This window comes from Lathamus discolor, chromosome 19 (assembly GCF_037157495.1).
Source record: "Lathamus discolor isolate bLatDis1 chromosome 19, bLatDis1.hap1, whole genome shotgun sequence".
In the NCBI taxonomy this organism is placed as follows: Eukaryota; Metazoa; Chordata; class Aves; order Psittaciformes; family Psittacidae; genus Lathamus; species Lathamus discolor.
In genome coordinates this window covers 5,998,480-6,022,331 of record NC_088902.1, presented here as the reverse complement: position 1 = coordinate 6,022,331, position 23,852 = coordinate 5,998,480, and the positions used below count along the sequence as shown (strand labels likewise).

Genomic DNA, 23,852 nt, shown 5'->3' with positions numbered 1-23,852 from the left:
AAGGATGGAAGGTGACAGATGTTTCAAGATCCCTATAGCCCTCACTGTGCAATGGTTTGTAGGCTGAAAACAAGCTTTGGAATCAGCAGCAGACTGATTTCAATTCCATTTCTCCCTTTGGCAAAAAAGTAAGTCTGCTCAACACAGCAGAGCTCCATCTGCTTGAGCAGCCCTCCAACAGCGCAGTGTCCAGCCCCTCCAACACCTTTCCTTCCCAGCACGGGCTAACAACATGTGCCTTTAAAAGCTTAACCTCTTTATAATCTGCAAAGTGAGAACTATGCCCATAGCTCTGAAGTTTGGTGGGTGTGAACAGGACTATGGGGGGAAAAGAATCTTACAAGGGATGAAATGCATGAAACCAGAACCCCAGCTCGCTTCGGAGGGGGACAGAGCTCACAGTGGGAACGATCACACCCGGCCCAAACCAATGCTCCCATCAGAGCAGGTTTTCTGCTTCAGGCTTCATGGGGAGAGACTGTGGGCAAGGGTCCCCGTGAGGCAATCTAGTGAACGTGTGTCATCTGCAGACAGCATCACAGTGGTTAGTGTCGATTCAAACGGCAGGTAAGAAGAGGGGTGAGTTCACTGAACAGTATGCAGCCGTGGCTCAGTCGGGAAGGAGAGGGTGTAGGAGGTGGGAGTGCACTGCAGAGACAAGAGGTCTCCATCAGTCCAAGGAGAAGAAGGTGAAATAGAAAAGGCCTGGGGGGTGTCACATTGCCCCAGGGATTCACAGTGCCAGAGCGAGGGGAAAGACGTGACAACGGCCGGAGGCTTCCTGGCTCCAGAGCTCTGGTTCCCCAGCCTGCACCCCCTGTACCTCCCGCCTCACGGATACCTATCAGCGTGTTACCCTTGTTTCCGAGTAAGGAGAATTCACAGTGTTCAGCAGTGATCAGGTACAAAAGCCGGTTTTAAGTCTACAGTCTCCTAAGTGCTGCTGCCATTGACGTAGTGCCTACGCGGGGCTCAGTGCGAGCAGCTGGAGGGAGAGGGGGTTTAGAGCGGACAGATCAGATCGCAAAGGCACGGTTAGACTGGGGTGTGTTTGCTTTAGAAGATAGTGGTCTCATACTTAGTGCTGAGGGTCCGCTTGGAGTCCTGTTTGGGGTCCACGACCCAGGAGACACTGGCATGAGACTGGGAGTCTTGGTCCACTTCAGGGGGATCCAGCTAGAAAATAAGGAGAGAGAGGACATGTTAGGTCACCCGTGAATCTGGGATTCAAAGCATGGACAGGCTGCTGCCCTGCCTAACGCCCATCCCAAAACCACACACGTGTGCAGGGAAGCAGCTCCCCACACACACTGAGTCCTAAATGTGAGCTAAAACATGTCTAGCCACATCAGTCTCAACCCAGCACCTTGAGCGGACCTCCTGTGTTAGGCCTGCAAGCTCCTGTGACCATTAGTGACAGCTTCACTTCCTTTTACAAACATGAAAAATACAGAGTGCTATAAAGATGGCACTATAAGAAGCAAAATAAAAGAGGCAGAGGGAGAGGGGACACAGCTCTGGCAGGTGAACTCCCAAGTGATTTACTCTCCTGACCAAGCATGGCTCTTTCATCTTGTCCTCCTTAATCAGGATCCTACAGGAAGGTTAACAACACCAGAAAGAGCAACACAGTTAGTTGAGAGCTGCCACTCTCCATCAGCAGGGGAGGATATGAGGACATGAGAGCTTTATCCCCGGGGTTCATCTGAGCCCATGGCACGGCCCTGGAACAAGCAGGGAGGGAAGACAGCAGCGAGGCAGGACACGGGAGCACAGCAAGAGGCCGGGGAAGCGGGGAGGCGGGCGGGCTGGTGGCAGCTGGGGTGGCCCAGGTTGGATCACAATGGAAGGTGGCAGGAAGAAGGGTAAAGACCTTGGCTCCGGGACTAACAGACTGCAGCGGCAGGTAGGAGGGGCGGTGTGTTGTACACGTGTGACAGTAACAACAGCGGGTGTCGGGAGGGAGCGGCACCTGAGCGGGGGGAGCAAGCACAACACAGACAAAAGGAGACATTAAAGGAAGGCAAAGGCTTATGCAGCAGTCCCTGCTCCTCAGCAGCTCCAGTCTTGGATGGTTTTGGCTACGGGAGCGCTCCCACACTGCAAACTGCAGGTTATCTACTATGTACTGTGGCCCTGCTGGGTTTGCACAATGGAAGCTGTGCTGGACCCAGCAGGGTACTTAGACCCCATCCCACCCAGGCTATTCCCACCTTGGCTTGCCCTCATCCTACCAGGGGAAGCCCTAACACTGCAGCAGGACTGCTACCAGAGCCACAGACACTGCAACATCAGTGGTGCCTACAGCTATGGGTGTCCTATCTGCACCTAAAGGCACCCTGTCTGCAGCTACAGGCACCTTGTCTGTGCCTGGGCTCCCCTCACCACCAAGGGGAAGGTTTAAGTATGTGTTTAAGCCCAAGGGAAATCCCAGGTCCCCCCAGCCCGCGGGCACTCACTGCAGATTTCCTCATGCCAGCTCGTGGTTTAGGCACCGGTTTGGAAGATTTTGTTTCAATGGCTTCTCCTGCCCCAGCACCCAGGGGCTTTGCTCTCTGGGCTTGGAGGGCCAGCTGATAAGCCACCTCGAACGCCTGCCCCAACGTGAGGATGATCTCGTACGTCAGGTTCTTTGGAGAGAACACACAAAACACAGAGCAGTTTAGCAGCAGTTTGCATTGTAAAGGGAAAAAAGCCAAATCATCTGGTACAGCTGATTCTGCCCGAGAATAAAAGCAAGTTCTGCTCCCCCTCATTCAGTGAATGAAAAGGCTGTTAAATCAGCCTGCTACACCCAGCATAGCTGAGAGTGTATTAGGGCTTTGTATATTCCCCAGGAGGGGAAAACTCTCTTTATACTGGAGACTGCAGTATGAACCCACACAAATGTTCTATTTGTCAATGGAGCTCCAAAGTAAAAGCATTTTGAGCCAGGACTTTGAAAGGCTTATTTTAGGTCAAAGAACCCCAGATCCTGGTCTGTGACTCGCCAACAAAGCTGAGTGCTGAAACAAGGGGGCTGCAAAGGACTGCAGCACGCTGGGAGATGCAGTAACCCACTCACCACATCCACGGTGCTGAAGACGTGGCAGTAGTGGTGGCTGGTCTGCAGGTCCTTGGTGATGTAGGCGAAAGTGCAGAGATCCTCAGGGTCCTGAGCAGCGCAGGAGATGTTCCGGATCTCGTGCTCAGCAATGACATTCTGTCAGGGTCAACCATAAGCACCTCTCACCCTTCTGGGGATGGCAAATATACCCAGCAAACCACCCGGTGGCTGTGGCACGTGTGTACTAGGGGCAGGGAGCAAAGCAGGTACTGGCAGAGGGGGAGTCTCCCAGCCAGATCAGTTCTAGCTCCCTCCCATGGCAGGAATGAATGGAAACACGGTCCACAAACAGCCAGTCTGCCAAGCCTTTGGTGTTCAGGTAACACCACCACCTTGGTGCTCTCCCATAGCCCAGGCAGCTCCTTGAGCCGAGAAATGTGACCTGCATCCCCCGGGGCTGCAGGTCTTGTCCTTCCAGACACCAGCTTCAAGGCACCTGAAGCTCACCTTGTTTGAGGCATCAATGAATTTCACCCCTTTGTACGTGATGGACAGTATAATGGTCGGGATCTTCTTCATATGCTCTGTGGATTTCTTCAGAAACAAGAACATTGAAGTGATCAGTAGTGAATAAATTCTCCTTCCTTTGCCAGGGCCCCAGTCCATCCCATAAACCCCAGGCCCCACAAAGGTAGGCTTTGGGGGTCCTGGACCAGGAGGAGGAAAGCCTGAAATGCACCCAGCACCCCTTTTCCCAGGGAAAACACCAATTCTCCCACTGCACAGGCCTTCCAGCTATGGGGAAGTGCTGGGGGGAGTTCAGCAGCAACAACAGCATAGCCTGTTATAGGTGCTCTGGGCCCCTGCTCTGCAGGGTTTGGGGAGCCACAACTTCACTGAGAGCTCCCCATCGGGGGAGCCACAACTCCCTGAGATCTCCACATCACCCACCACAAGCTGTGAGCAAAGCCCCCCGGTACCCATGGCTTCCATACCCTCATCTTGGCACAGGCGTCCTGCGTAGACTCTGTCCCTCGGAGGTCTTTGATCAACATGGAGCCCAGGTACTGTTTGGAAGAGAGAGAGATGTTAAAGGCTTCAGGCAGGAAACCCTGCAACAGCCAAGGGAATGTCATGGCCCACGAGCAGCCAGCAGCCATGGATCATAGAATCCCAGCCTGGTTTGGGTTGAAGCTCCTCCAGCTCCAACCCCTGCCACAGGCAGGGACCCCTTCCACTGGAGCAGCTTGCTCCAAGCCCCTGTGTCCAACCTGGCCTTGAGCACTGCCAGGGATGGGGCAGCCACAGCTTCTCTGGGCACCCTGGGCCAGCGCCTCAGCACCCTCACAGGGAGTAGCTTCTGCCTTAGATCCAACCTGAACTTCCCCTGTTCCCGTTTGAACCCATCACCCCTTGTCCTGTCACTACAGTCCCTGATGAAGAGCCCCTCTCCAGCATCCTTGTAGCCCCCTTCAGACCCTGGAAGCTGCTCTGAGGTCTCCACGCAGCTTCTCTTCTCCAGGCTAAGCATCCCCAATGTTCTCAGCCTGGCTCCATACAGGAGCTGCTCCAGCCCCTGAGCATCCTCGTGGCCTCCTCTGGCCTTGCTCCAACAGCTCCATGTCCTTCTTATGCTGGGGACACCAGAACGGCACACAGGGCTGCAAGTGGGGTCTCACAAGATGATGGATGGGGACAGGTCACTCAGGGAGGGGAGGAAGCACAATGACCTGACCCTGGAGCTTCCTCATCCTCAACACCCCATGAGTCAAAAGACACTTACATTGGCCTCATACCCGCAGGACTCGAAGATGAGCTTCTCTGGCTGGTGCTGCCAGTTCTGGACTGGGGCGTAGGGGGCAGCCAGACTGGGGGGGCGCAGGGTCAGCTTTGCCTCCCGACGGTCCTCCTGCAGGGCAAGAAACATGATGTGAAGCCACAACAGGTCCAGCTTAGGTTGAAACACATCTTGGGAGCGTTCTTGGGCTGGATGCAACTGAGGTTCAAAATGGCCATGGCCAAGTCCCACTCCCGAAGGGCTGGGAGGAGGCAGGATGCTGCCAGTGACAGTGCTGGCTCTGGTGCCTGATGGACTCTGTGCCTGACCCCCTCCCTCACCCCTGTGTATCATCCTGACTCCTCACTGGCTCCAGAGAGGGGTGATCCTGCACTGAGCTGCACAGAGGGGCCCCGAGGACACACAGAAGCACCCACTGACCTGTGCTTTGTAGCGCTCAGCTCTGGAGTAGGGAGCAGCCTCGGTGCCTCGGTCGTGCTGCCTCTTGCCCGTGTCCCCGGAGGGCAGCAGCAGATCAGCAGATCTGCCCGTGCAGGAGTCGTTCTGGCTCAGGGGGGACGAAGTCTGGGACATCAGGTCCTGGCACTGAAACAGGCGGACACCACAAACCCCAGTCAGCCCGTGCGCAACTGAGACTCTCCTCATCCCCTCAACAGTGCCAGGGCGCAGTGAGCAGCGTTAAGGGGGTCACTTCCTGCTCTGCAGGCTCCTGCCTCCCTGTCCTCCCATCCCACCGTTTATTTGCCACATGATAGCCCTGGATTTGCTCCAGGATGGCTCTGCAGCCACTTCTGCGAGCACATCCCAGGAGAGACACTGAGCCTTGAACAGGGTGGTTACAGAGGGGCAGGCTCCACTAAAGCACTAAGCAAGGCACTTGAAGCTGCTGCTGCTGCTGAGCCACCCCAGGAGAAAAGCCCTGGGAGCCCTGCAAGAGCCCAACCCAGATGCCCGACAGCCTGGCTCTTACTGCAGGCAAGATCCGCCGCCTGGACGTGCCAACCAGCCCAGCAGACAAAGTGGGAAGCTCACAGCTGCAACACACATTAATCCTATTCAACAGACCGGCTTAATTTGCCATTGACGTCCTTCCGCTCCCCGCGCCAGAGCCAGGCTCCGGATCCCACCAGCTGGAGCACCAGGAAATGCTGTAAATGGCCCATTCTCTCCCACAGCCTCCTTGCAGCGCATAGCAATCAGTGGAGGCTGCACCCCTCTCCCCCCCAGACAACGCCCCCCTGTGCCTGCAGGAGAGGATCCTCAGCTGCCTGCTGCCCAGCAGCGGTTCTGTAGTTGGAACAGGGCAGCGGGGTGAAGGTGCAGGGCTTGCACGTGGCTCCTGAGCGCCCGTTCCCAGTGCGGTATCAGGGTAAATCCCCTCTTTTTTACACCAGAACCTCAGTTCCTATAAAATCCCGTGTCAAAAGGCAGGGCACAGCAGCTCAGCTCACCTCAGCTCATTGAAAAGCTCTGGGAATCCAAAGCAAGAGGGAAGAGCTGTGCAGCAGGGCAAGGACCAGATGTTTGGGATGGGGAACCTCCAATTCCTGCTCCAGGAAGCTAATTTGCAAGCACTGGGAGGAAGCAGGATGCTGTGCTCCCCACTCCATGGCACAGTGCCCTGCTCCTGAGGCCGCAGGTGAATGGCAAACTCAGTGGGGTTTGCCAAACTCCCCTCTCAAATGCCATTTTCCAGGAAGAACAGTGAATGAGGCAGCCAACCCCCATAACCAAGGGCCTGACATCCAAAGGCTGCCACTCCTGCAGCAAAAAAACCATCATCCACAAATCACATCGAGTGCAGCAAGAGCTTGAGAGAAGCCCAACCAGCCCAGGGAGAGAGATCTCAGACTCCCAGCCAGCACAATGAGAACAGGTCCCAGCTGTATCCCATCCCAGCTGAGCCATGCCACATTCCTCCCTGTGGGAAGGCTGCCTTACATCTGGCCAGGAAAAAAGGGGAAGAAAGCCAGCTCTGTTCAGTTCTTTGTTCAGTGCAGGCACCCACCTTGCATAGAGACACCTGACCGAAGGAGCTGCCTAATGTTTCCCATGGGGAGGCAGCCATAACCTGACCTGCAAGGGCTGAACATCACCTCCCACCTCTCATTTCTGAAAGCCAGGTTGGACAGGGCCTTGGGTGACATGCTCTAGTGGAAGGTGTCCCTGCCCATGGCAGGGGGCTGGGACTGGATGAGCTTAAGGTCCCTTCCAACCCAAACCACTCTGATTCTATGATTTCAATAGCAGGGTCACGTCTGTGTGGGGATTTGCTGCCTGGGTTGCTGGAGCTGATGAAGGTGAAAAGCTGAACAGATACAACTGCTCCCATCACGATTTCTTCCAGCACTGCTGTGTTCACACACTTGAGCTTTGTTTTACACAGGGAAGATGGAGTGTGACCCACACAGAATACAGCCAAGTGTGGGTAAACTCCTCCACCACTTCCGCCAGAGCACAACTGAACAAACAAACAGCGACATTTGCTGTTGTGGGCAGGAACCGGACAGGACAAAATCAAAGCTGTTATCTGTTTTAGCTCTGCCCAAGTGCTCCAGGTGCTCCGGCCAAGCCAGAGCCAGCCAGGCTGTTATTCCCCAAGTCCTGCTTGCCCATGGAGTGGGAGTTCTGGGCAGCAGCAGCCAAGGTGCATCCATGGGAACTGTTAACAGCAAACGCCCCCTCCTCTGCACAGCCAGATGTGCAGTTGCCTCAATGCTTCAAGAACTTCCTTCCAAACCACCCAGTATCTGAGAACCAGGAGGAACCCAAGCTGCCAGGTCAGACTGATTACTTTTAATGAGAAACAAGCTCTTTAGATTTTATCCTTTCCTTCTTTTCCAAAGCAGTGTAGTTTTCAAAGATCACTCTCTATGCTTATTACTCTCAATCCTTACCTTCAAAGGGTTTTAACTTCAATATTGACATTGTAGTGGGTTCCCCCCCCCCCCCCTTTTTATTGATTTTGCTAAGCAGAATTTCCTGTGCATGAAAGCAGCAGAGGAAAGCTGAACATGGCTGAGCTCTGAGCCTCGGTACCCAGCCAGGACCTGAGCTCTCAGTAAACATCCTCAACACATCACTGAGTCCCCCAGGGGTGAGAGCTGCTGATTAGAGAGGGAACAATCATTCCTGACAGACTCAGGTTTAGCTCTGTGAAGGAAAGGTATGGAAGTGAAGGGCAGAGGAAGCACCCAGCCGGTGCTGAGCACGTTCTGCACAGACCTGGGCAGGGACACAAACACTGACTCACTCTCAGCTGCGAGAAGCGCGGTGGCTTTGCTGGTGGCTCCTCGTATGGTCTGTCTGCCAGGGAGGCGATGATCCGCTTCCGATGGCCCAGCAGGTTCACCTTCAGCACCTGCAGGGACAGCCACGGTCACTGAGGGTTTTCCTGCTCTGAGTACAAAGCAAAACTTCCCCTCCTGGAGCTGTGCTGTTCCTGTTCAACACGTCTGAAGGCTGCGCTGCCATTCAGAGGGACCTCAATAGGCTGGAGAATTGGGTGAAGAGAAACCTAATGAGGTTCAACCAGGGCCAGTGCAGGGTTCTGTGCCTGGGGAGGAAGGACTCCAAGTACCAGCACAGGCTGGGGCTGACCTACTAAAGAGCAGCTCAGCTGAGGAGGACCTGGGTGTGTTGGTGGATGACAAGTTGACCATGAGCTGCAGCGTGCCCTTGAGCCAGGAGGGACAAGAGTATCCTGAGGTGCATCAGGAGTGTGGCAGCAGGTTGAGGAAGGGGATCCTCTGCCTCTGCTTGACCCTGGTGAGGCCACATCTGGAGCACTGTGTCCAGTTCTGGGCTCCTCAGTACAAGACAGACAAGGAGCTACCAGAGAGGGTCCAGTGGAGGGCACCAGGATGATCAGGGGTTTGGAGCATCTCGTTCATGAGAGATTGTGGGAGCTGGGCCTGGTTAGTCTGAAGAAGAGCAGGGAGCTGGACCAGATAATCTCCAGAGGTCCCTTCCAACCTTAATGATTCTGGGATTCTGTGACTCACTGCAAGTCAGAGCTCCAGAGAGAACATGGGTAGGACCTCACTGCATGGCAGAAGGGTAACACTCACGTTTACTATTTCAAGCTCCCAGAGGTTTTTCACAGTGTCAATAGAGCTGTAGCCACTCGAGAGGAAGGACTGGATGTAATCCTGCAGCCCCAGGGAGTCGAGCCATGCAGGAACCGAAGGCTGGCTGTTCCCATCACAGCCCAGGGGTTTCAACTGTAAAATCAGAAGACAGGGGTTAAAAGCCCCAGGGATTCCAAGCCATACAGCACCAATTAAAATCAGTTTAAAGGCCATCATCATCCTCACTAGAAGCTTTAAAGTAAAACAGTCACCCTATGAATAGGGAATGCACTTGGGATCAAGATTGGCAGAAGGGACAGCCACCCTCTCCCCAGCAGTCATCCCATCCACATAGCTTGGCAGATGAATATACTCTTCCTCCTCATTGTTATTCCCAAAACCCTTCCCACAACTCCTGTCATCCTTGGAGTTACAGGGACTGGCTTTTGTTTCCTCTGCTTCCACCCCACTGGGCAATGCCCCCTCCCTGCTTTATGTGATGGTGCCAGCACTGACCTTCGGGAGGGAGCGAGCAGCCTGGAGCAGCTTCCGACGGTGCTGTGGGTCACCGATCCCAATGTCCCGAAGGTCCTGGTCTTCCATGACATTGCAGCCCTGCAAGGACAGGAAGGAGTGACATGGGAAGGGAGGACAACAGGAGCCACATCAGGTGTGGGAGCAGAGGTCGTGCGTCACAGCAGCCTCCTGACCTCACCTACCACTATGGCCCCAGAGCAGGAGGAGGAGGGTCCCAAGGATGGCAGCTCTGCCCCATGAACTGAGGGCTGACATGAGAGGGGCAGCAGCGCAGACAGCATCCATGGGGCAGAGCACTGCCATCCCCTCCCTCCCTCCTGCAGCCTGCTCAGCGCATCCTCCTCCAGCCATCAGATTTCAGCCATCGCTCACAGCCACCTCCCTGTTTGATGCTTTAATCGCTGCATAGCAAGCCCCAAGTAAACCCCAGCTTCCCTCCACGCCTGGTGCCTGAGAAGGGCACTTGGCTCTGCCCAGGCTCTGTCCACAGCCACAGAGAAACCTGATTTTCTTCCATGAGATCCAGCAGCCTGGCAAAGGTCGGATTTATCCTCCATTCCCTGGGCAGGGAGCAGCTAGCCCCACTCTGGCAGCGAGTCACCGCACACTGCTCTGTTTAAGCCCATTTTTTGCCCCCTTTTCTCCTGCACAGCAGCAGCAGATGCATGCAGAGCACATTGATTTACCTCCCTTAAGATCTTCCATCACAACCTGCTTCCCCACCCCTCGTACCTGGGGAGAGCTCAGTGGGAAGCGCGGGCATGTCTCCCCATAGCTGCAAGAGCTGCTTGACAGAGGTTTCAGCTTGAGCCCAGAGCCCTCTCCCCAGCCCTGCCTCCCTCTGCTCTCAGGAGAGCCCCAGCTGAAGGTCTGAGCTGACAGAGCTTCGCTGTTCCACATTCTGGTTTTATAAGAGAAACCTAATTAAAACTGGCCATGGGGCAATCTGCTGCTGCAGGGGGATGCAGGCTGCGGAACAGACCGGCCGCGGCTTCAGGAGGGAAAGGAGAGGGGAAGATTGCCAAGGGTCCTCTGTAAAGGGCAGCAAATGTTCTGTGTTCCGCCCTTTCAGTGTTTTCTGTAGTATTTCAGCTATGTACTATCTGCTTTAAATACACACACTACATACCCCACACTACCTGCATTAAATACACACACTACATACCCCACACTACCTGCATTAAATACACACACTACATACCCCACACTACCTGCATTAAATACACACACTACATACCCCACACTACCTGCATTAAATACACACACTACATACCACGCACTACCTGCATTAAATACACACACTACATACCCCACACTACCTGCATTAAATACACACACTACATACCACACACTACCTGCTTTAAACACACACACTACCTGCATTAAACACACTACATACCACACACACTGCCTGCTTGAAATACCACAGCCAAACCTGAAAGCAGTGGGACCCACCAGGAAGTGGCAGAGGAGGAGGAACAGCCCTTCCCTCTGCCCCTTCCCTCTCAGATGCCCCCGGACAAGCACCCGGGGCAGTTCTTTGGGGATGGCTTGAAGAGAGTCACTGGGTGCATTTCACAGAGCCAGGCCTGCAGCCAAGCAGTGCCTGGCTCACGGAACCCCACAATCGTTCAGGTTGGAAGGGACCCCTGGAGATCATCCAGTGCAACCCCCTGCAGGGGCACGGGGCCACGCTGCCTGTCTTGCACCCCACATCCTGCAGGCAAGGCCATGTGAACCCCCTGGCTCTCAGCCCAGGGGCAGTGCTGCCCACAGAGCCCTCTGCAAGGATGTAACCATGTCACACGAGCTGTTCTATGCACCTGGCAAATTACAAATACATTAAAACCTAATTTTAAAGGGCATTTTGTTGGTTTAGGCTCTGAGGGTGCCCGTTTGGTGCAAGAGCAGCACCAGGCTCCACTGCATTGAGAGCAATGCAACATAAGGAGGCTGCTGCTGTCAGAAACAGTGATCACTCCAACTTGCTGGCAGCAGCATCCCACCACAGCAAATTAAAACATCCCTCCCCTTTCTTGCTCACAGATTGTAAGCTACAGAGCGACATTTAAATGTGGGTTCCTGTAACAGCAGGAGATTGTGTGCTCAGCTCAGGGGAAGAGGGAAAGGATTAAAGGCAGCTTAACTCCCTGCACGCACCTTACCTTGCAGAAGTGTTTCTGCATGAAGGTCCCTGGGAGGCAGAATACGTGCAAGGAATTCATCTCCTGAAGGGAGAGAGCTTTTAAAGGGCTCTTTCAAATGGTCAGGAGGGGGCTAGAACAACTGATGTGACTTCTCCTGTAAGCCTGGTGAGCAAAGCATTACTGCCCTGCCTGGCAAAGGGAAGCACAGGAAGGGACTGAGCTACTGAAGTCCCTGCAGCAGGTTGGTGTCACACCTTGGGTGCCTGAAACCTGCCGTTCCCAACACCTCAGCCCACCCTGCTCCCCCCGCCTGCCCCATCTGGGTGCTCTGGTGCTTAAGGCCTCTGTTAGGGGATGGTGGCAGCAGGCGCAGGAGCTCGAGGAGGATGTGAGCAAGGGCACAGCTCACAGCAAACCCTTCACGCCCCAGCCCGTACAGCAGGGACGGGTGGCAGGCAAATGAGCTGTGACAGTGGTGATGTGTAATTGTCCTGTATAAAAATTAAACAAGCTTGCTGATCCTATTTAATTTTAATCACGCTCATTTTCCAACGTTGAGCCTTTCTGGTGCTAATCCACTTCAGCACAGCCACGTTCCAAGCTGGCACTCTCCAGGAAGCCTGGTTTACGCTGACACAGTGCCAGGCCCAAGGCAATAGGTGTTCTCCCACTTCTGGCAACTCAAATTCAAGGAAAATGGCTTGCTATGGAGCGAGGATCCAAGCTGGGTAAATACTGTAAAGCCTTCAGCTTTCTTCAACACTCCTTACTTTTATGTGTCACATTAAATTCCCTCAGTGCCAGTCGTATTCTCAGGGTACTTAACAAGGATAGACAGATCATAGTTCCGAATAAATCATTACAGCCTACAGAGCATGAGCCTCCGCTTAGAGAAACGGCCTTTAAACCCATCCAGGTTTATCTCCTATGAAAAAGAAAATAATCTGCCACTAAACCAGATAAACACAAACACACTGGAGATCTTTTAACCTTTGCCAACCCCACAGATGAGCTGTTTAAACCAGACTTTGAACCTGTCTGCATTTCACAGACAAAAGCCAAGGGGCAGAGATGCTCTGCCTGGGCCTCCGCTGCCTCTTGCCTCTGAGCCGCGCTCCTCTGGCGCAGCGATGGCCTCAGGTTTAGGCAGTGCCCTGCTCTCTGCTCCTGCAGAGCCACCTCTGCTCAACCAGCAACGGCTTGGCACAAAAAGCCCCCTTAGCAAGGCGGGGGGTCTCAGCCATGGGGACCCAGCTGGGGTCCTTCCCTGCCTCTCCTGCCCATGAACTAAAGCACAAGAGGTTTTACCTCAACAGGAGGAAGAACTTCTCCCCCCTGAGGGAGGCAGAGCACTGGGACAGGCTGCAGGGGGGGTGTGGAGTCTCCCTCCCTGGAGACGTTCAAACCCACCGTGGACACGTTCCTGTGAGCCCTGCTCTGGGTGGCTTTGCCTTGGCAGGGGTTGCACTGGATGATCCCCAGAGGGCCCTTCCAACCCTAAGGACTCTGGGATCTCACTTGCTTTCAGCCCCGTCCTTCCTGACCTCTTCATCACCAGCTCGCACTGGGCTCCTGAGGGGTCTTAGGTCTGCCCCTGATCCAGGCCAGAGCCGTTTCTCGGCTGTGCCATGGATGGGAGAACCACAGGCACGTCCAGCAGCTCACGGAGGAAAAGCGAAGGAGGCGATCACCGCCCAGATGAAATGGAGCCTCTGGTTACAAAGGGCTGCTCCGAGCGAGGTGGCCTTGACACGGCTGCAGAACTTCAGCCAAACCGGTCCCCTTCGGCACTGCCAGAGGCCGCTGCCAAACCAGGTCAGAAGCTGCCAGCTCCAAGCGCCTGTGGAGGGGTTCGAGCGGTCCTGGCCCCGCTCCAGGTCCTCTGAGGATGGGAGCAGCAAAGGCCCGAGGCGGGGGAGAGGAAAGCTCCGTGCTCCTGCCGCAGCCTCCGAAATGCCAGTCAGGATCACAGAGACTTCCCGAAGACGCGTCCCAGACTTTATTCACTGCGACAACTGCATTTTACCTCGTGCCCCTCACTGCTATGGGGCTGAGCAGGGTGAGCGCAGCTCAGGGCTGCACCAGGCCAAAGCTCTGGATTCCCTCCATGCCAGGGGAGTGGGGAACATCGGAACCCCCCCTTCCCCCCAGCACCTCCCCGTCACAGAGTCAGGGAATCAACCAGCTCGGAAAAGCCCTTTAATCCCATCCGGTCCAACCGTTCCCAGCACTGCCAAGGCCACCCCTAACCCATGGCACTGAGGCCTCGTCTCCACGCTGTGTGAACCCTTGCAGGGCCGGTGCCTGCAGCCCTGCCCTGGGCAGCCTGTTCCAATGCCTGAGCACCCTCTGGGGCAGGAATTGTTCCTCAGCTCCATCTAAACCTGCCCTGGGGCAGCTTCATCTACACAAAGGTAAATGCACACCCAGAGGAGCCCTCTTCTACTCCCACTGGCAACCCAAAGAGCCTGAACCATCAGCCCAGCTGCAGCCATCTGAAACCAGGGATGGTGAATCCGCCTCTCCTGCTCTCCAGGCCGGCAGAGACTGGCTGCTGGACAGCCTGGAGGGGCTTTAGTCCCCATTCTTCCTCAGAGCTGAACACAGCTCCCTCTGTGGAAAGGCCCAAATACACACGACCACGAGGGGCATCTCTGAACCCCACCTGTGCCCTCTACATTGCCCTGAAGCAGGGCAGTGCTTGGCCAGTGGCCCGTGTCCATGGCTGCCTGCCCCAGAGGATGCTGGCGCAGCCAACCCGCCTGCAGAAACAGGCTTTTAGAGACAGGGTCGCTTTAGTCATGCTTCACATCTTGCTCTGTAATTAACCAGCCTGGAAGGCTCCAGGTTTCTCATTAAAGGCACAAACAGCACAGTCAGAGGGTACACTGTGGGAAGGCAGCGTCCCCTCCTGCTAGTTAGGTGACCCCGAAGGCAAGCGTGCCAAAAGCAGAGCTGCTGCAACCTGCCAGCATCCCTCCACCAGCAGGGCGCTCTGCAGGCACTTAACTACCCAATTTTCAGATGCTGGTTCTGGCACAGAGCCTGGCTCCAGGCCATCCTCTCCTTCCAGCCAAGGAAGGGCCCCAGGCAAAGAAAGTGTCATACAGGACGCGTGGTCTTGTCCAGCCAGCAATGCAGCCCAATGAACCCCGACTGCTGCACTAAGCTCAGGCTAACACAAGTGCTGCCTGTTACTAAACCCTGTATTAAAGACAAGCAATGGACTGCAGGGAAGTCGGGGACCAGAATGTGTTTGCTATTAAAAACAACAGATGCAAAACCCAAACACAGCTCTTCCAGACTACAAAGGCTTCTGAAAACATCTATAGCAGAGTGCCTTCCGCTCCACGAGCCAAAGCCTCCAGCTTTTCTTACATTAATGCATACAAAGCTCTTTTTCCCTTCAGTACATTCAAGACAATTTGCATCTTGTCAAGGATTTTGCTGCCACTGCTATTGCTTTACTTCTGGCAACCAAATGCCTGGATGTGGGAGATGGGAGGTGCATCCAGCTTACCACAGGCCCAGCCTACAGAGACAGTACACAACAAGTCTGCAAACAGAGACTGCACCTTCCTTAGCCTCAACACCACTTCAATTTCCCCTTTTCAGGCAGAATAAAAAAGGATCAAGAAGCCCCATGCTGGTCATCTTGGGAGCAGCCAGCTGCAGCCTTCAGGACCTCAATGCAAGCAGGCAGCTCAGGGGTTGCCATCCGAAAGACAGCAGCTCAATGGCGTGCCCAGCAAGGGGATTTGGAGAGTCCTGTACGGCTCTGCCTGCTCCTGCTGCCAGACTTGTAAAAAAAACACTGCACTTCACAGCCCTGCAGCCCAGGCAGCACCCCAAGGGTAAGGGAAGGCAGGAAAACTCAGACAGATGAGCTACAGCAAAGGTTTCCCGGGAGCGGAACAAGCCACCGCAGCCAGCAACAAGCTCCCAGTCCCCAGATCTATCAGTAGTTAATGACAAAGAATCTCCATCCCTGCAGGGTTTGGAGGTTGCACATTTGGCATCATCCAGCCCCTCTCTATGCCCAAACCCATCAGAGCAGGACACAGGGAGGCACCCACCAGCCTCAACCTGCTGACTGCACACAGGGCTGGATGGAACTGTGCTTGGAGTAAAGCCCTGCTAATGTGTTCTGCTCCACAGGACAAGAACAGCTAATGCTAATGGACTAACTTATAAGCTTAACCTAGAAACAAGTTTGTGCTCTGTCTGTGTGATTTGGACTTGTGGGCTTTTCACTTGAGACCCCCACTGACAGCTCAGAGCTTTTAGAGATCACCAAAAGCTGAAACCTCCCAAACCAGAGCCTTGATTACACAGTGCTGAGCACCCACAGCTCCATGAGCCATCCCTGGCTGCTCACCCCGCCAACAAACCTGCACCAGTGGCTTATTTATCTCAGAGTAGGCTCTTGACCCCAAAGCTGGCTCCTGCGCACCCCAGGGGTCACACAAATACATACTTGCAATTGGCCTCATGACCCATGGGGTTTTGTGTTGTCCATCAATGCCATCCATAGTTCAGTGGGAACAAGGGGAAAAGCAGGATTTGTTTAGCTAAAGGCACAACAACGAAGTCCCACTGGTTGTGGAAAAGGTTCATAGACAAAACCCTACAATAAATCCCAGATTAGCAAAAAGCCTCTTCCTTTCTGGTCCATTTTCTCCCCCATGCAGCCTGGCAGCGAGACAATGGCAGCGGAGGGCATCGGTCATGCTTGTCAAGTTCACGCTATTTTATTGAGAGGAAGAAATTAACGGCTGCTTTAATGGCTTTTTGAATGTTTATTGGGCCCGCAGCTACGAAGGAATCAAATGTGAGTATCCAGATCTGGTCCACCCACATTTGCTCCTCCAAATCCACTCCAAACTGGCTGCTCCCCGTGCAGTCCATTTCCAGCAGCTGGGGAGCTCCAGCGCAGCTCTGCTGCCTTCCCCCAGCAGAGCAGCCGGAATGCTCCCTCAAACCCTGGATCATTGCATGTCTCTGCTCTCCCTGTTCCCTTTCAGGGAAATCCCAATCCCCATCACCACGGTGAACAAAGCACAGTCCTCATGAACCACCCAAGCAGCATCTGAAACCCACTGGAGAACTATCACAACAATTCTCTTCATTGTATGAATCAATTCCCACTCAGAAGCCAAGCAGAAGCCCTCACACAAGGGGCCAATTCCACCCTTATGTGGTGTCCATGCAGGGCACAATCTACACAGGGGCTCACCTTGGTCTGTACTAAAATATTCTGCAACAGCTGTAATCAGACCAAGTTTTCTCTTCATTTCATAGAACCCCAGACTGGTTTGGGCTGGAAAGGACCTTAAAGTTCACCCAGCTCCAACCCCTGCCACAGGCAGGGACGCCTTCCACTGGAGCAGCTTGCTCCAAGCCCCTGTGTCCAACCTGGCCTTGAGCACTGCCAGGGATGGGGCAGCCACAGCTTCTCTGGGCACCCTGTGCCAGCGCCTCAGCACCCTCACAGGGAACAGCTTCTGCCTTAGATCCAACCTGAACTTCCCCTGTTTCAGTTTGAACCCATCACCCCTTGTCCTATCACTACAGTCCCCAATGAAGACCCCCTTTCCAGCATCCTTGTAGCCCCCTTCAGACACTGGAAACTGCTCTGACGTCTCCATGCAGCTTCTCTTCTCCAGGCTGAGCAGCCCCAATGTTCTCAGCCTGGCTCCATACGGGAGGTGCTGCAGCCCCTGAGCATCCTCGTGGCCTCCTCTGCCCTTGCTCCAACAGCTCCATGTCCTTCTTATGCTGAGGACATGAGAACTGCACACAGTGCTGCAAGTGGGGGCTCATAAGAGCAGAGTAGAGAGGCAGGATCACCTCCTTCAACCTGCTGCTCACGCATGGGGATGCAGCTCCTCGTCTGTGGGATTTGAGAGAGGTCACTGTTCTTCATAGATCATTACTGAGTGCAAAACTCCACTGGAATATGTCAGTTAAAATTTTCCCAGATGACCACTATAAAACGACCAGTTTTATATGAAGACAGAACAAAGCTCAGGGGCACAGGCATGCTCAGAGCATGTTGAAAGCCTGCTTGCTGCCCACAGGCCCCACCTCTGCAAGCCACGCTGGGTAGTTCTGAAGTGGATTGTGCAAAGCAGAGCTACAACTCACTGAGGCCACCAGGAGATGCCCTGTGCTCCAGCATGACAGGTACGGGATGAGAATGAAGCTTGCACAGATGTCAGCCAGCACCCAAACCATGGGGGTTCGCAGGGTGGAGGTGACAGCTCCATCCACATCCTGTCCTTGGACATGAGGGTTGTCTTGGGCTCCAGCCGGGCAGAGCTCACTGAGCTGCCCTCCAGCTCTGCTCAAACCCCAGTCCAGCACCTCAGCTCCATGTTTTCATCATCCATTTGCTTGGCCACACACACAGAAGAGAGGAAAAAGGCTCTTTCACAACAAAACACTGCAGGTTAACCTAACACAGTGCTGAATTACATTTGATCAAACTAAAGCCAGGACTCTAAATTATTTGTGCGCACCCTGCTATTCCAATGCCATCGCTTTTATACCACTTCTGCCCAATTATTATAAACAACAGAAAAAAAGCAAGGCAGAGGAGCCCACGGCACTACATGGGGAGAACAGATTTCCCTTTCTGATGCTGTCTCATTGAATCAGCATTAGCTGCTTTCCACACACTCCATGGGAATCCAGGCTTCAACAAGAAAATAAAAGGCATCATTAAAAGAGGCTGAGGTTCTCTTTTACCTGCTCATTTGTGAATCAAAGTATGTCTGGACTGAATAAGAAGTTCAGCTACAGAATAATGGCACAACAGCCAGAGCATGTGAGGTTTGCCCTTCTTAGATGCCAGCCTGAACAGTTGTCTGGGGTAGCAGCAACCATTCAGCCCTCCCAGGGAAAGGAAAAGCTTTTGCAAGCATCTCAGACACGTTTATGGGATCTGTGGGATCACAAAAATACTGTAGTGAGGGTGCAGGTAATGGTATTTCCTTCCCCATTTCTTAATTCCACCATGAATTACTGCAATTCCTTCTTATTACAGCAGCAATGCCCCTTCCTCTCCAGCACAGCAGAGCCCAGCTTGGCCTCTCCCACGGATCACTCCCATGTTTGCTGCAGGGCACCAGGGTGCACCTCACGGTGCAAAGCCAGCTTCCCATGGTCTCCCCAAAGGGAACATCTGCTGCAGATGCACTGGTGATCACAGGAGACACGACAGGACCAAGTCTAGGAGCAGCAGAACTCCTCTTGCTCCACATTCCTGTGGCACTTTGGAGCTACCCCAGCTCATTGCCAGTCAGGCTCAGCTCCATGTATAGAGCATCTTTCTGAATGGCACTGCTTGCTCACTGCTACGTTTGTGTGATCTGACCTTCTCCTTCCTCCTTTGGTGCAGGAAGAGGCAATGGGTCTCCAGAAACCCCCAGCTGCACTCTCCACGTGGGAGGCAGCAGTGCTGGCTCCTCCTGGGTGGTGGAGCATTCCTGGTTCATTAGTCCTGTTAACATTTGGCAAGCAATTCTGCTGAGGATTTAGTTCTACTTGCAAAGCTGTACTATTGCTAAGTCAAGGGCAGCAGAGTCAATGCCAGTAATACTCAGCTACCAGCTTCAATTCAGTCCTGTTTACCCATTGCACAAATAAACCTTTCCCCTCTAATGAAAGAATTCCACTAGGCTGCGAAGCAGAGAAGGAGAATTTGAAGCAGCATCTCCACTTTAGTCTTTTTAATCCCCAGCTGGCTGAACAGACTGCTTTTTGAATTAAAGCCTCATATTAGAAGCAGAAGCTGAGTGTCACAGTCTGACTGCCCCAAGCCAGCAATGCTCGCACTGAAGGTCACTCAGTGGCAAGGGAGGATGAGCCAAGGAAGCTGCCCCTTTGGACCATGGGGTCAGTGCTGGGGAGCAACAGCAAGGAAACAACAGAAAGCCTCCTTCCTTCCTAGCATTGCCCAGAAACACAACAAAACTACTGTAATCAACTTAAAGAGAATGTAACAATTATTCTGAATACTAACACCTGCAAATTGGGCCACATTTCTGTGCCTGGAGAGACTCGAGTCTTGAATAGCCCGTTTCTTTCCTCAACCAAGCCAAAAGATTGCGCAAGCTGGAATAAATGGCCATCAGTCCCTTCCCAGAAACATGTCCATTGGCAAATAGGCTTTAAGGTCACATCAAATGGATGTTTAAACAATCCTGCTATCTTGTGTTAGCAGTGTCCACCCCTGAGTGAAGTCAATACTTGATCAAAATCATTTACTCTGCACTAGTCATAAATGATCTTGGTCTTGTATTGGACTGTGAAACTGGTCAGTGCCACCAAGACGCTCTTGCGTGCCATGTCCAGCACTGCAGCACTTGGGTCTGTCCTTCACACTTAGCAGGAATTTTACATCATGGAAACACTGAGGAAATTCTGCTTTCAGTGCAGGAAGAAAGCAACACATCAATGAGGCCAGTGCTGAAACAGCCTGTCCACAGCATCCCACTCCGGCTCCGGTTCCTAAAACACCCAATAGCTGTGTCAGTCATTGCATTGATGCATTTTCACCTGTGATTCCATTCTCCTTACCATGTTTGTATCAACTTGTTCTCCCCCGATAACCAATTCACATGCTCTCAAAGATCCCTGCAAGTTCCAAAAGTGAGAATATTCCCAACAAGCCCCAACACTGCTCAGAACAAACAGGTAGGACAAGTAATACTCTTCTCTGTCCTGAACTCCCCCAAAAGCGAAACAGCTCTGGCAGAAACACACATCACTGTGGTGCGGTCATTGCTCTCGTATCAAAGCAGACCTGAACTGCAATAGTTTGCTGACAAATGAAGTGCTGTCTCACAAGCTTGCGCGCAAAGGGTCCTGCTGGAGCACGAGGCCTCCAACTACATTCCCTATACAGAGCTGGAATTCCCAAAAGCAGAGGAGCCTCAGCCTGACATTCACAGCCCACCCCAGCCATCTGCTAAAATACACCTCTCCCTTCTCCTTTTATAGGAAAACCCGTAAAATGCTCATGGCTCACATTGTGGCTTACATAGAATCGTAGAATCATAGAATAGTTAGGGTTGGAAAGGACCTCAACATCATCCAGTTCCAACCCCCCTGCCATGGGCAGGGACACCTCACACTAAACCATCCCACCCAAGGCTTCATCCAACCTGGCCTTGGACACTGCCAGGGATGGAGCACTCACAACCTCCCTGGGCAACCGATTCCAGTGAACATCTCCAAGCCTGCCTCTTCATGTAGACCTATAGAAACTGCAGGTCTCCAAAGGCACTTTCAATGCTGCCTGTCGAAGTACAGGAGCAGACCCTAACAAGGGAGCAGGATTATTGCCCCAGCCCCACTCAATGCTTCTCCTCAGCGCTGCGGGAGATGCAGCCTGCACCAGCCAGACGCATGTCCAGAGAGCACAGCTGATCCCTGGGTTGCTGAAAACCAGGGAATTAATATTATTGGAAACAATGCATGTTTCTGCCTTCCCAGATTAACATCTAGTTAAAGAAGCCCAATGTATTTCATTGAATCATGGAATGGTTTGGGGTGGAAGGGACCTTAAAGCTCCTCCAGCTCCAACCCCTGCCATGGGCAGGGACCCCTTCCACTGGAGCAGCTTGCTCCAAGCCCCTGTGTCCAACCTGGCCTTGAGCACTGCCAGGGATGGGGCAGCCACAGCTTCTCTGGGCACCCTGTGCCAGCACCTCAGCACCCTCACAGGGAACAGCTTCTGCCTAAGAGCTCAGCTCAGTCTCCCCTCGGGCAGGTTCAAGCCATTCCCCTTGGCCTGTCCCTACAGGCCCTTGTCCCAAGCCCCTCTCCAGGTTTCCTGCAGCCCCTTTAGGCACTGGAGCTGCTCTCAGGTCTCCCCTTCAGGAGCCTTCTCTTCTCCAGGCTGCCCCAGCCCAGCTCTCTCAGCCTGGCTCCAGAGCAGAGCTGCTCCAGCCCTCGCAGCATCTCCATGGCCTCCTCTGGCCTCGCTCCAACAGCTCCATGTCCCTCTTACAACACTTCCCAACCTCACTTTACCATACTGCACATTCATGACTCATTTCCTAAAGGAAATGAGTCTGGGGGGAAAAGGCTTTTGTAATACAGGGCACAAATTAACACAAGAGCCAACTGAAAACATGCAGGGAATCTGGAATTCCTGAACGCAGACCTGGCTAAGTACAGGCTGTAAGAGCACCAAAAAGCACCAGCCAAGCTCTGAACGCCCCATTTTTTCTCTCTCCGCAGCTCTGTACTACCTGCTGAGTAGCCAGTACAGTTTAAATATCTACAACAGCCCTCAACACCTCTGTGCCAGCCAACACCAGATTTCATCCAGTTACCACTGTGGTCACAGGATATGCTCTTTGTTAGACTCTTTTCTTAATCCTACTTTTAGTTATTACCTGCTGCAGGCTGAGTATTCCTCAGAAGTGTAATAAAGAGCTCTTCCTTCCAGGACACTGTCCCCGCTTTACAGCTGTACTATCACCACGCATCCGTTTCTTCTTGCAATGCTTTTCTTGTCTACCCACTGGACAAACTTCTTGTTTGCTCACAAACGAACACCTTGGGGACTCTGGAAGCCATAGGAGCCTGAAAATCCCATGGCCCTCTATGCAGTGTGAAACCTGACACAGAAAACAAGAGTGCTTCTGTATCAAAAGACTCCAACTACATTTTTGCAGCTAACATTAATTAGCCTCACAGCCCATCTGGCAATTTGCAAACTATTACCAGGCATTCTTTGGACCCTGAAATACTTCACATAATGAGGCCCTAACAGAGACTAAGCCTTCACAAAAACCATTTTAACTCCAGGAAAACAACGACACTCAGTTTGACAGATTCTTCGTTAGTGACTGGAAGTGGCGCTTGGGAAAGAAACTGTTATGTAAAAACAAAAGGAATGGACAGCCTGGAATGCCATGAGCAAAAGCATCCAGGTCTTTGAGTGCTCGCTGCACCAGCCAGCTTCAGTGTTTACAACTTTAATAATTCATCTGAGAACATCAAAATCACTGCTAAAACCAAATTATCCATTTGATCCTCATCCGCACTGCATCCGAACGTTTTACTTCCACAACATCAGAAGCTGAAGGCAAGTAACACCACAGAGGAAAAGGTTCCTAATAATTAAACTTTCATCCTGGGCTGCCTGGATTAGCCTGGAGTTGCCAGGACTTAAAGGAAAGGATTTAAAGCCAGTCTTGCCATGGGTGCCAGAGTCAGCTTCCTAGTGAAAGAGATAAGCAGCCAAAGGGAAATCAGCCAGGGTTTGCAGGAAATCTTTGTTAAATTACTTGACCTTTTAAATTTGGGAGGGATGAACAAGGAGAGCATCCCATTCCTGAGACCAGCAGAAGCTGGTTCCCTACACTGCGAACAGCTCTCTGGCACTGGGTAGGAAAGAAAACCAGGCAGGCATGAACACTGTTAAAAAGCAGCTCCTACCACGTTCACCATAAAATCCCACAGTGAGACACATGCAAGGGACCTTTGCTGTCATCTTACAAATAACGAAATTCTGCATCAGTCTGCAACGAAGCGTTGCTATTTACTGCAAATAAGCAGGCAACAAAAATTCCTGCTTCCGAGCCTCCAGCTCCTACCTGGAAAGTGAATTTCCTTCACTATTAAACTTCTGTGCTGGGAGAGGTCCATCACCACACTCGTCAGGCAGGGTCAGTCCCAGTAAAGGTGGTTTTATCTGCTACCTGCTGGAGTGAGCGCAGCCCACCGACACCACAAAAGTCAAACATCCATCAGCAGAAGGGATCTGTGGGGCATTATTTCATTTCAATTCCTTGTAGCATACCCAGAGCATCCACAGTGCAGTCAGACCACCCCAGCACACAGGAATGCTGATTCCTCACCCAGAGCTGAATGCACAAGCCCAAAGCACAGTGGTCAAGGCTTCATCTGAGGGGTGGGACACTGAGGGACCAGAGCCCGCCAGAGCTGTCCCTGGCTTGGCTGTGGCAGTGCCAGAAGCCAGTGAGGGCAACCAAGGCTTCCATGGGGGCAGCTTGCCCCAGATCCTCCCCAGGGAAGAGGGATGGTGCTGCACATGGCTGTAGGAACAATATAAGGTAGAGGCAGAAGGTTGCATGGCAAGACCATCACCGGTCACCAGCATTTCCTTTACTGAAGGTGCACAAACCACAGTCAAATCCAGCTCTCTAGGGGAGCGTTGGCCCTGCCAGGCTAAAGTAGGACAAAGGGATAAGGTGCTTACCATGCAGGCCAGA

The 23,852-nt window shown here is 53.0% G+C and overlaps 1 protein-coding gene across 8 annotated transcripts in view; it reads right to left on the bottom strand.

Annotated features, from left to right (window-relative positions):
* The window catches only part of ANKS1A (ankyrin repeat and sterile alpha motif domain containing 1A), a 119,888-nt gene that overhangs the window by 12,127 nt on the left and 83,909 nt on the right, over window positions 1-23,852 (bottom strand). For 4 of the 8 annotated variants that reach the window (XM_065698615.1, XM_065698616.1, XM_065698620.1 and 1 more), the window contains 11 exons: window positions 9,431-9,529; window positions 8,915-9,067; window positions 8,098-8,205; window positions 5,265-5,429; window positions 4,830-4,955; window positions 4,042-4,113; window positions 3,554-3,640; window positions 3,065-3,202; window positions 2,460-2,630; window positions 1,874-1,972; window positions 1,079-1,176 (listed from right to left, as the gene is read on the bottom strand). In XM_065698615.1, the coding sequence (XP_065554687.1) occupies window positions 1,079-1,176; window positions 1,874-1,972; window positions 2,460-2,630; window positions 3,065-3,202; window positions 3,554-3,640; window positions 4,042-4,113; window positions 4,830-4,955; window positions 5,265-5,429; window positions 8,098-8,205; window positions 8,915-9,067; window positions 9,431-9,529 (1,316 nt within the window). Of the gene's footprint in view, window positions 1-856; window positions 1,177-1,873; window positions 1,973-2,459; window positions 2,631-3,064; window positions 3,203-3,553; window positions 3,641-4,041; window positions 4,114-4,829; window positions 4,956-5,264; window positions 5,430-8,097; window positions 8,206-8,914; window positions 9,068-9,430; window positions 9,530-23,852 lie in introns of all 8 variants that reach the window. The other 4 variants (XM_065698619.1, XM_065698617.1, XM_065698618.1 and 1 more) reach the window with 4 other exon arrangements.